Genomic DNA, 13,089 nt, shown 5'->3' on the forward strand with positions numbered 1-13,089 from the left:
CTGGAGAAGGAAAGCTGTGGAATTGTTGGTGGGCAACCTCAGGTATGAGTTTGACGACGGGGTGGGGAGAGAGATGCCGGGTAGCCTACAAGGAGGTGAAAGACAGAGGGAGAGAGGTGGCAAAACCGGTTGCCCCGAATGCGTGTGAGGCGTTGGGGGGGGGGGGGGGGGGTGCTCGGCGAGTGAGAGTGTGAAGGCAGCCGAATGCCAGTGACATGGTGGCCAAAACTCCTTCCCTCTCCTCGGCTCTCTGCTCTTTCCTGCTGCCCTTGTGAAGGTGGCTGCAGTTCCTGGGTGGTGGTGGTGGGGTGGCTGGCTGGGAGATCCTGGGTGGTGGTGTGGGAGATGGCCTGTTTCCCCCCCCCCCCCCCCCCCCCCCCAGGTGGCTGCAGTTCCTGGGTGGTGGTGGTGGGGTGGCTGGCTGGGAGATCCTGGGTGGTGGGGTGGGAGATGGCCTGTACCCCCTCCCCCAGTTGGCTGCAGTTATGTTTGTGCAGCAGTTGTGTTTGTGCAGCGCTGCATATGCTTTGTAGCGCTATATAAATGCTAAATAGTAGTAGTAGTAGTGCTTTGCCTTGCTCTTTGTTCCCCGCCCCCAATGCGTGTGCATCACAGCGCCGAAGTTGAGCTGAACGGGAAATGTTCTGTGCCGGCTGAGGCTGCCATCAGTGTCTCTGTCGCCCCCACCCAGGCCTAGGAAACACATGTAGTTTTAACTTTTGCCCAAACCATGCTTCTTCAAATCTGTTCAGGAAGGGCTGATGGCAGTCTATGGGGATGGATGGGGGGGGGGGGGGGGGGGGGGTAGGGAAAAGCTGATGCTGGGCTTTGGTTGGTTGGGGGGGGGGGTAGGGAAGGGAAAAGCTGATGACGGGCTATAGGGATGGATAGGAGGGGGTTTAGGGAAGGGCTGATGTCAGGTTACAGGACAATTTCTAAATTTTGGTCCTTTATTCTGTAATTGATGAGGGTTGGTTTGTGTTCTTCATTTGACTGAGTATGCTGGTATGTGGTTTGTGTGGGGATCTATGAGTGACTTGTCTGACTTTTCCAATGGAATGCCTAGTGCTGTTGTGTATATTCACTGCTGCCTTTGTAAAGGTATTGTTATTGGAAATGGTGTTAAAGTTTGCAAAGTTTGAAGTATATATTGCTGTAATTATATTGCAGAATCCTGTCATGTGTGTTGAGATGTTTGCCATTATAGTAGACTTACCAGCTTATAATTGAAAAAGAAAAACGCCTATATTGCTACCCAAATCGGGAGATAGACGTTTATCTCACAAAAACGAATAAAGCGGTATAATCGAAAGCCGAATTTGGACGTTTTCAACTGCACTCCGTCGCGGATGCGGACAAAGTTGATGGGGGCGTGTCAAAGGCGTGGTGAAGGCGGAACTGGGGCGTGGTTATCGGCCGATCAGAGATAGGCGCCTTTCGCCGATAATGGAAAAAAAATATGCGTTTTTAGCGAGAATTTAGGGCACTTTTCCTGGACCCTGTTTTTCCATGAATAGGGCCCCAAAAAGTGCCCTAAATGACCAGATGACCACTGGAGGGAGTCAGGGATGACCTCCCCTGACTCCCCCAGTGGTCACTAACCCCCTCCCACCACAAACATATGCCGTTTCACAACTTTTTATGTTCACCCTCAAATGTCATACCCACCTCCCTGGCAGCAGTATGCAGGTCACTGGGGCAGTTATTAGGGGGTGCAGTGGACGTCAGGCAGGTAGACCCAGGCCCATCCCCCCCCCACCTGTTACACTTGTGCTGGTAAATGGGAGCCCTCCACACCGCCCCCCAAACCCACTGTACCCACATGTAGGTGCCCCCCTTCACCCCTTAGGGCTATAGTAATAGTGTAGACTTGTGAGCGGTGGGTTTTGAGGGGGATTTGGGGGGCTCAACACCCAAGGGAAGGGTGCTATGCACCTGGGAGCTTTTTTACCTTTTTTTTTTTTTTTTTAAAGTGCCCCCTAGGGTGCCCGGTTGGTGTCCCGGCATGTGAGGGGGACCAGTGCACTACGAATCCTGGCCCCTCCCACGAACAAATGCCTTGGATTTATTCGTTTTTGAGCTGGGCGCTTTCATTTTCCATTCTCACTGAAAAACAAAAACGCCCAGCTCACAAATTGTCGAATAAAACATGGACGTCTATTTTTTTTCAAAAATACCATTCGGTCCGCCCCTTCACGGACCCGTTCTCGGAGATAAACGCCCATGGAGATAGACGTTTTCGTTCGATTATGCCCCTCTGAATGTAGCTATATTTAAAAATATTTATTTTTCCATTAAGTATGTATATGGTTTATATTGATGCAGGGCAGCTGTTGGGCAGATTACTTAGAAATTCATCATCAAGTTCATTCTAAGGCATTATTTTGTAGTGTCCCAAGAAACACTACTCATACCAATATACACAGTGCCCACCCATATTAGCCCTGGGCCCACCCAAAATGTCAGGTCTGGCTACGCCACTATTTCCATCGCGGGGATGAGCAAAGTTCATGGGGGCGTGTCGGCAGGGTAGCGAAGGCGGGACTGGGGCATGATTAGGAGATAGGCGTCCTCGGTCAATAATGGAAAAAAGAAGGGCAGCCCTGACGAACACTTGGCCGACTTTACTTGGTCCATTTTTTTTCATTAGCAAGCTGTGAAAAGATGCCTGAACTGAGCAGATGACCACCGGAGGGAATCGAGGATGACCTCCCCTTACTCCCCCAGTGGTCACTAACCCCCTCCCACCATAAAAAAACAGGTTAAATATACTTTTTTGCCAGCCTCAAATGCCATCCTCAGGTCCATCGCAGCACTATACAGGTCCCTGGAGCAGTTGTAGTGGGTGCAGTGGACTTCAGGCAGTTCTACTAGTGACCAAGTGAGGATGTTGCATAGTTTTGCTATGAAGACTGATAACCTAGTTACGCTGCCCTGGGGGTGGGTGGGAGGGGGCTGGAGTAGTGCAGTCATGAACCCCTTGATCCTTCAGCAGCCCTTTTTGCCAGTCAAGAGCCACTACATCAGTTAATTCCTCTGTAGGACAGCGAGGAGGCAGTTTACAAGAGTTCAGGCTTAGTCCAGAGTTTTGTACTATTCGCCTTCTTTGGACTATCTAAGCAGAAGATAATTTCTCCATCACACGTGGAAAATACTTAGACTTGTTTTTTTTTAATATTAATGCCTTACTCCCTCTGCACATTCTCCTGATGTTCTGTTAAGTAAGTCACATCCTAAATGTGTTTTTTTTTTTTCCCCTCCATATTTGCCTGCCATCCCTTGTCCTTGGACAATACCAGTAACCCTGACCAAATATGACAGTGGTTCTGCTTCACCTCTGAGCCTGGACTCAAACGCACCACTTCCAGGTCCAGCCACATCCGTTTGGTTCTGACAGAAGGGATCCAAACCTCTCTGGCCCTCACTGCGGCCCTCTATAGGAATTTTTTTTTAAATTCAAACCCGGTTTGTTGCATTGATGATCTAAGCTCTCATTTATTTATTTATTTATTTTTTAGCCACCTCCAAAGTTGCCCAATGGAGTCTTTGGTCCAGAATTTCAAGATTTTGTGAATAAATGGTAGGTATCTCCAGCTGTTATTGTACTTTGGGAATGAGAAAGCATCAGGTATTTCCTCACATGTGGGAAGAGTCAAGCAACCCTGGAACAAGTAGAGAGAACCCTTAGCCTCGGCTGTGGTAGAATGAGGGTTAAAGCCTGGGATAAGCACCAGAGGATCCTTAGCTGGGGGGAGGGAGTGATTCCCACTCATGGCAGGCTCAATGCGGCTTACATGGGGCAATGGAGGGTTAAGTGACTTGCCCAGAGTCACAAGGAGCTGCCTGTGCCTGAAGTGGGAATCCAACTCAGTTCCTCAGCTCCCCAGGACCAAAATCCACCACCCTAACCACTAGGCCACTCCTCCACTGTTGCTACTATTTGAGATTCTACATGGAATGTTGCTATTCCACTAGCAACATTCCATGTAGAAGTCGGCCCTTGCAGATCACCAATGTGGCCGCGCAGGCTTCTGCTTCTGTGAGTCTGACGTCCTGCACAGCCTTCTACATGGAATGTTGCTAGTGGAATAGCCATAACACCAAACCAAAGAAAAAGAACTGATGATACGCACCCCATGTACCTATAGGGATCCTTTAACCCAAACTATCTGAAAATTCAATAACATGAATATGTTCTAGAATATGTTTGGGGAGTCCTCAGAAGACACCACTAACGGCACATTCATATATAGTTTTTAGCCTAGTGGCATAGCGTCTCCTCATCGGACAATCCCTTAGGTGACTTTTTCATAGTGCTATTGCAAACACACATACTACAAAAAGTGCTCAAAGCTACATGTGCTCGCAGCTACAAGTGCTCTAAATCAAAAACTGTTTAAAAGACTTATCTTAAGTTTCTCTCCGTATAATGTACTGTTGGAGTCCTCTTTGGCTTTCCCTAAATAACGCCCGACACCGCGGGTTTCAACATTTTCGTCAGGGACTCGGGTTAACAGATGCCCTTCCTCCCTTCACAACAGTCTGTACTTCCGGACATCGGTAATTCTCCCAGAAGCCACCATCTGTTGAAGCTGCCTATTCCTTTTAGTAGCTGGTGAATGTAAGTCACTTGTATCCTTGGTCCCCTGTGGGAACTCTGGTTAAGATTTTTGTTTCCTAGTATAGTCCAGTGTTTTCAGAAAAGCTTCTCTCTCTTGCCTCGACTTCAGAAATCTCTTCTTGCCTTCAGTAGAAATGACCAATTTCCCCGTGTATCATATCCCTGCGTCAAGCCCTCTTTTGTTCAGTGCTTGTTTTTATGTCCTACAATTCCCATAAGTACCTAAGTGTTGCCATACTGGGACAGACCGAAGGTCCATCAAGCCCAATATCCTGTTTCCAACAGTGGCCACTCCACGTCACAAGTACCTGGCAGAAACCCAAACAGTAGCAACATTCTATGTAGAACCCCAAAGAGTAGCAAGATTCTAGAATTCTAAAGAATAACAAGATTCCATGCAGAATTTCAAAGTGTAGCAACATTCCATGTGGAACCCCAAAGAGTAGCAAGATTCCATTCAGAATCCCAAGCACATAAGTACATAAGTGTTGCCATACTGGGACAGACCGAAGGTCCATCAAGCCCAATATCCTGTTTCCAACAGTGGCCAATGCAGGTCACAAGTACCTGGCAAGATCCCCAAAAAGTATAAAACATTTTATGCTGCTTATCCTAGCAGTGGATTTTCCCAAGTTCATTTTAATAATGGCTAATGGACTTTTCTTTTAGGAACATAGCCAAACCTTTTTTTAAACCTCGCTAAGCTACACATTGAGTGAAGAAATGTTTTTTCCCAATTGGTTTTAAATTTACTACTTTGTAGCTTCATCGCATGCCCCCTAGTCCTAGTATTTTTGGAATGCGTGAACAGACGCTTCACATCTACCCGTTCAACTCCACTCATTATTTTATAGACCTCTATCATATCTCCCCTCAGCCGTCTTTTCTCCGGATTTGTCTCTGAAATTAGATCAGGAAACGCTTTCAATTCAGTTCTCATATTTGATGATCTTTTGTTGTCTAGCCAAGTTCAGTGTGTGAGTAGCTTTGGGGAAACGGGGCAACTTTACTGGCACTGCTCTGGATGACAGCCTAGGACCTGGTTTGGGGCATAATTCCCCGTGGGCCTTCTCTGTTTCAGAAGAAGGCTGTGTATAAGATCCTGGGAAAGAATGATCCAAAAGCTTGTGCATGTTATCCTCTTCTGGTAGATCAAAAATCCACAACTTAGAATTCCTGTTCAGGTTTTTTTGGTTTTCCAACTGTTCTGGAAGTACCTCAACCCACTTTTGCTCCTTTTCTTTCCCCACTGCTAACTCGTGTATGTGGCCTTCCATCATGTCCATCCCTTCCTTAAACCCCTCTAATGTTTCTTCAAGGTGGGCTACGGCCACCTCTGCAATCTGCGATTTGGCTGCTCTCAATTCCGCCAGGATCATAGCTAACACACTCGCACAGGCCACAGATGATTTTTTTTTAATTTTTTTGCTGGAGGTGGTGGACTTCTTGTCCTACTTCCATCCCAGTATCTGGCTTTGATAATGGGAGTTGCTTTGACTTTCAGCACTTAAGAACATAAGAGTAGCCATACTGGGTCAGACCAATGGTCCATCTAGCCCAGTATCCTGCTTCCAACAATGGCCAATCCAGGTCACTTATAAGCACCTCCATACTGGGAAAAGACCAAGGGTCCATCAAGCCCAGCATCCTGTCTCCGACAGCGGCCAATCCAGGCTTCAAGAACCTGGCAACCTCCCCCCCCCCCCCCCCCCACAAAAAAAAATTAATAATGTTCAATGGACTTTTCCTTCAGGAATCTGTCCAAACCCTCCTTAAACTCCGTAAGGCTGGCCGTTGCCACCACATTCTCTGGCAATGAGTTTGAGTCCAACTAGGGTTCTTCAGCTTGGAGAAAAGGCGGCTGAGGGGAGATATGATAGAGGTCCAGAAAATAATGAGTGGAGTAGAACGGGTAGATGTGAAGCGTCTGTTCACGCTTTCCAAAAATACTAGGACTAGGGGGCATGCAATGAAGCTACAATGTAGTAAATTTAAAACGAATCAGAGAAAATGTTTCTTCATTCAACGTGTAATTAAACTCTGGAATTTGTTGCCAGAGAATGTGGTAAAGGCGGTTAGCTTAGCGGAGTTTAAAAAAGGTTTGGACGGCTTCCTAAAGGAAAAGTCCATAGACCATTAATAAATGGACTTGGGGAAAATCCACTATTTCTGGGATAAGCAGTTTAAAATGTTTTGTACGTTTTTGGGATCTTGCCGGGTATTTGTGACCTGGATTGGCCACTGTTGGAAACAGGATGCTGGGCTCGATGGACCTTTGGTCTTTCCCAGTATGGCAATACTTATGTACTTATGTACACGCTGAGTAAAGAAAAACTTTCTCCTATTTGTTTTAAATCTACCATAATCTAGCTTCATCTTGTGTCCCCTGGTTTTGTTGTTCTTTGAAAGTGTAAACAAACGCTTCACATCTGTCCGCTCTACTCCGCTCATTATCTTGTAGACTTCTATCGTATCACCCCTCAGCCGCCTTTTCTCCAAGCTGAAGAGCCCTAACCTTCTCAGCCTTTCCTTATAGGGAAGTCGTTCCATCCCTTTTATCATGTTCTTTGCCCTTCTCTGCACCTTCTCCAATTCCTTTATATCTTTTTTGAGATGTGGCGACCAGAATTGGACTCAATATTCTAGGTGTGGTCGCACCACGGAACGATACAACGGCATTATAACATCCTCGTGTTTGTTTTCCATCCCTTTCCTAATAATACTCAACATTCTGTGGTCTTTCTTAGCCACCGCAGCACACTGAGCAGAAGTTTTCAACGTCTTATCCACGATGACTCCCAGATCCCTTTCTAGGTCTGTGACTCCTAACGCGGAACCTTACATGACATAGCTGTAATTCGGGTTCCTCTTACCCACAAGCACGTGAGACATTAGTGCAAAATACCTCACCGGCAGTGGTATCTGGGTGTTATTCACCCTCTTGTGTCCCTCTGGTTGTGTCGGAAAAGTTTACTTTGTGGGGGGAGGGGGGGTTAATAAGGTGCAGGGAACCAGAGGAGTTCTACTCGGGTCCACACAGCAAGCTGGACTCCCTTTGAAATTTGTTCTTTTTGAATATAACAAAATGTTTAGAAAGAAAATTAAGTTTTTTAAAAATACAAGGTGCCACTCTAGAGAGATAAAGGGCAGGGTCGATGGTTGTAACTGTGGATTTGCTGTTGTACAGGAAGAGCTTCTTGGTTGGGCCTGGGATGTTTCCTTTCTGAGCACTGGTTTTTTTTTTTTTTGTTACATTTGTACCCCGCGCTTTCCCACTCATGGCAGGCTCAATGCGGCTTACATGGGGCAATGGAGGGTTAAGTGACTTGCCCAGAGTCACAAGGAGCTGCCTGTGCCTGAAGTGGGAATCAAACTCAGTTTCTCACTTAACCAGGACTAGAGTCCACCACCCTAACCACTAGGCCACTCCTCCACTGTTGCTACTATTTGAGATTCTACATGGAATGTTGCTATTTCACTAGCAACACTCCATGTAGAAGTCAGCCCTTGCAGATCACCAATGTGGCTGCGCAGGCTTCTGCTTCTGTGAGTGCAGGACGTACGTGCAGGACGTCAGACTCACAGAAACAGAAGCCTGCGCAGCCTTCTACATGGAATGTTGCTAGTGGAATAGCAACATTCCATGTAGAATCTCCAATAGTATCTATTTTATTTTTGTTACATTTGTACCCTGCGCTTTCCCACTCATGGCAGGCTCAATGCGGCTTACATGGGGCAATGGAGGGTTAAGTGACTTGCCCAGAGTCACAAGGAGCTGCCTGTGCCTGGAATCGAACTTAATGTATAAGGACATTTTGTTTGCTGTGTGCAGTGTTTCCTGGACTGGTAACTTGTACTGCTCAGTTGTTGCAGTTTAAGAACCAACTTTTAACAAACTTTTATTATCCTCTTGTCTTTTCAGTTTAATCAAGAATCCAGCGGAGAGAGCAGACTTGAAGCAACTAATGGTGAGTAGCATAGACTGGAAGAGGAGAACACCTCTTCCTTCAATGTATCCACCGTCCCAAAAGTGACCTAGTGGATCTGTCAGGAAGGCCAACACGCTCAGGAACTGCTCTTTAATGGGCACGTCCAGAACTCCGCTTCACCCTTCAGCGGATACCCATTGTATTGGGATACGTATTGTATTGAGATGTGATGACGATAGTGTGTTTTTTCTGTGTTGAGTTTTAGTTGGAATGCATTTGCCCATGAGTCTATGATGTTCAAGCTGAGCTTGATTTCGTTGGTGATTTCTGCCAGATCTTGTTTGTAAGGGATGTATATTGTGACGTCGTCTGCGTAGATGAATGGGTTGAGGCCTTGGTTGGATAAGGACTTGGTCATCATAAGGTTGAAAAGGATCGGTGGTAATGGTGATCCTTGTGGTACTCCGCAGTCTGCTTTCCACGGTGATGAGTTTGATTTCAGTTGATATGTTCTAGTGGTTAGGAAACCCTTGATCCATTTAAGTGTGTTTCCACCAATCCCGAAGTAATCTAGGAGTCTTAGTAGTATTTTATGGTTGACCATGTCAAAAGCACTAGACATGTCGAATTGGAGGAGAAGTATGCTTTTACCTTTTGCTATTTCCTGCTTATCAATAGAAATCAAACAAAATAAAACATGGAAAAGAAAATAAGATGATACCTTTTTTATTGGACATAACTTAATACATTTCTTGATTAGCTTTCGAAGGTTGCCCTTCTTCCTCAGATCGGAAATAAGCAAATGTGCTAGCTGACAGTGTATATAAGTGAAAACATTCAAGCATTACTATGACAGTCTGACAGGGTGGGAGGATGGGGGTGGGTCGGAGGTATGTATGGGGACATCAAAGCATATCATTGATATTCTAACAGGGTGGGTGTGGATAGGTAAGGGGAGGGTGATCAACAGAGATGCTTTGATGTCCCCATGCATACTTCCTACCCACACCCCTCCTCCCACCCTGTCAGACTGTCATAGTAATGCTTGAATGTTTTCACTTATATACACTGTCAGCTAGCACATTTGCTTATTTCTGATCTGAGGAAGAAGGGCAACCTTTGAAAGCTAATCAAGAAATGTATTAAGTTATGTCCAATAAAAAAGGCAACCTTCGAAAGCTAATCAAGAAATGTATTAAGTTATGTCCAATAAAAAAGGTATCATCTTATTTTCTTTTCCATGTTTTATTTTGTTTGATTTCTATTGATAACCTTAAGAGTGGACTAACACGGCTACCACACTCCTCTATTTCCTGCTTGAATTTAATTAGGAGAGTAATTGTTTCGGTGCTATGTAGGGGCGAAGGAACACGGGGTGTGTCGTGATATAAGGGTTTCATGTGGCTGGTCGTACGCGTCACACTATAGGACTGCAAGAGTTTGACCTGAGCACACTATCACAATATTAATTTAATTACAGTGTAAGGATTTATTTAAATTGTTTTCGTGTTTAGTGCGCCTGTACCGTTAATTAGAACAATAAAAAGTTACAGCCTGTCATTTCCGCTCTTCAGTAATACGTTAAGATGCGCTGTGACTGGTGTCCTGATTTCTGCTTTCTTCTGCGACAGGTTCACACCTTCATTAAGAGGTCGGAAGTGGAGGAAGTGGATTTTGCAGGCTGGCTGTGCGCTACCATTGGCCTTAACCAGCCTGGCACCCCAACTCATGCTGCTGGAGTCTGAAAGGGAGCGAGGGCAAAGTGGGCAGCATTGGGCCCCGGCCCCTCTTTCCCTCCGGGAGGATAATGAGCCATAGCATGTGCCAAACCTTTCCACTGATCTCCTTCAGAACTTGTTATGCTTGTTTTTGTTTAGTTAAATTGTGCTGATCCAGCTGTAAAGTGTTCAGTTGCTCAGTGTATGAGAGAAGGAAGCCAAGATGCAAACTTGCCCTAGTCTCCGGTGGCAGGTTCTGTAAGAACCGTGGCTTATTAACTGCTGACAGCCTTTGTCCCTTATTCCTGAGTTATACTTTCACTGCCAGTCTCTAATTATACCCGCACACCTTTTACCACTCACCTAACCAGCAAGCTGAACTGTGTCCCCAGAGGCTGTTATATGGGTGCCACCTCCAGGGGATGAAAAAAAACACCACTGAGCTACTCGCGTGTACATTGCTTCCTTTTTTTTAAACAGCAGATTGTACCTCTTTTTGACCGACTTCCTTAATTTAAAAAAAAACAAACAAGGAAGGAGCAAGTTAAGGCAATGCTTAGCAAGTGGGCATTGTGATGTGATTCTCACTGACTCCTTAAGGGCTGTAGAGGCCTCACATTGGTCCTGGGTCAGCCGCTTACTGTGCTGCGGCTTCTCAGGTTTTCCTGCTCCACAGCAGGAGCAGACAGTAAACTGTGCACAGGAGACGAGACACAGGCTGTGGCTGTCCCTGCGGCCAGCTGATGAGTGCAACTTGCTTGTAAAGAAATGTGTGGTATTAACTGGCCTTAGGAGACAGTGCTGAACATTTCCAGGGGAAATGAGGGTCCAGCCCCTGGTTCTCTAACTTTCAATGTGCTGCTGGCACCGAGAGGTGAACCTTCTCGTGTTCCTCTTGTAAATGCCCGTGTGTGCTGTGCGGGTGAAAGGGGAACAGTCTCCCTTCCCTCCCTCTTGCGTTCTTATTTATTATTGAAATGTATTGTTTTGGAAACTTGATACAGTCTTTCTTCACAATGTTCATTTCATTTCCTTTTCTTCCTCTCAAAGGTCCTGTCAGGTCTAGGGCTAACTTTGTTCTAGTCATGGGTAAAGGACTGCTTATGTGTAGAAATAAGCCTCTTTCAGATGTTGACCTGTGTAATCTAATAAAGACGTTACAGAATTTCGAGGCACTCCTTGCTTTTTTTGGTGTGTTTGGGAGCAGAAGGTGCCGCAGGTTTTGAAGTATCTGGAGAAGCAGATGTATGATGACACTTTTCCTGTGTGTGAGTGCCATGCCCTACCCTTCTCCTCAGACAGGACTTTCTTCCACAGGGCACATAATACCATCATCGTGTCCTGCATTCATTCCTTGTTTAAAGTGTTAATGTTCTCTTTAAGAGAATAGGACAGCCCTGACTAGAATGGGGATGAAAGATGATCAATCACCTGCTGTCCAAGTTGATCTTACATTTTTGAAAGGTTGAGAGCTGTGAAAAGAGCCTGTAGGCCCTTTCACGCGTGTGTGTCCTTCTGCTGTGATATGACGGGAGTGGAGGAGTTGCCTAACGGTTAATGCAGTGGGCTTTGATCCTGGTAACCTGAGTTCAGTTCCTACTGCAGCTCCTTGTGACTCTGGGCAAGTCACTTAACCCTCCATTGCCCCTGGTACAAATAGGTACCTCTATATACTATGTAAACCACTTTGAATGTAGGTTGCAAAAACCACAGAAAGGCGGCATGTCAAGTCCCAGATCAGCAACGCGGCCGCGCAGGCTTCTGCTTCTGTGAGTCTGACGTCCTGCACAGAAACAGAAGCCTGCGCATACACGCAGGACAGGACGTCAGACTCACATCACAGGATGTCAGATTTACAGAAACAGAAGCCTTTGCGGCCGCATTGCTGATCTGCAAGGGCAGGCTTCTAGATGGAATGTTGCTAGTGGAGGAGTAGCCTAGTGGTTAGTGCAGTGGACTTTGATCCTGGGGAACTTCACTGCAGCTCCTTGTGACTCTGGGCAAGTCACTTAACCTTCATTGTCTGAGGTACAAATAAGTACCTTTATATAATATGTAAACCACTTTGATTGTAACCACAGAAAGGCAATAAATCAAGTACCATTTCCCTATTTGAGATTCTACATGGAATGTTGCTAGTGGAGGAGTAACCTAGTGGTTAGTGCAACGGGCTTTGATCCTGGCAACCTGGGTTCAATTCCCACTGCAGCTCCTTGTGACGTGGCAAGATGCAAGGAAGAGGGAGATTGAGGCCACACTAGTTACTCCATTTTGCCACCCTCCACCAAGCACCTGAACTCTTCCCCAGCTTGGCCACATCACTTCTACTCTTGTTGCTCCCTGGCCTCCTGCCTTCGGTGGGCTATCAGGTTCCCTGCCTCCATCAGGCCGTGTTGTCTAGGACTCCACTTGCAGGAACCTCATTCTAGAGGGGCTGACAAATCAAAGCAAATTAAGCATTTGCTGGCAGGTGGTGAATGCAAACTTGCTTATTCATGTATTTTCAGCCCTTATGAACTAACTGACTTCCGCAAACTACTGAAGACCCATCTCTTTAACACGGCATACCACAAAGATCAACAAATGTGAACTCCTCCACACATATCTAGAATTGTCTTATAATATTTGCTGTTACTCTACTATCATGCTTATCATTATCATGTTACCCAAAATTCTTCTGTAATACTAAACGTTGACTTTCTCACATATTTCCACTATTCATGATGTATTGTAAGCCACATTGAGCCTGCAAAGAGGTGGGAAAATGCGGGATACAAATGCAATAAATAATAATAATAATTATATCGATAAAATCAGGATT

At 45.8% G+C, this 13,089-nt stretch overlaps 1 protein-coding gene across 1 annotated transcript in view; it reads left to right on the forward strand.

Annotated features, from left to right (window-relative positions):
• Positions 1-11,437, forward strand: part of MAP2K1 (mitogen-activated protein kinase kinase 1) — an 85,716-nt gene extending 74,279 nt beyond the window's left edge. The window contains 3 exon segments of the mRNA XM_030189790.1: positions 3,519-3,580; positions 8,544-8,589; positions 10,182-11,437. Coding sequence (XP_030045650.1) covers positions 3,519-3,580; positions 8,544-8,589; positions 10,182-10,295 — 222 coding nt within the window. The 3' untranslated portion in view covers positions 10,296-11,437.
• Positions 11,438-13,089: the final 1,652 nt, after the last annotated feature.

This window comes from Microcaecilia unicolor, chromosome 1 (assembly GCF_901765095.1).
Source record: "Microcaecilia unicolor chromosome 1, aMicUni1.1, whole genome shotgun sequence".
Lineage (NCBI taxonomy): Eukaryota > Metazoa > Chordata > Amphibia > Gymnophiona > Siphonopidae > Microcaecilia > Microcaecilia unicolor.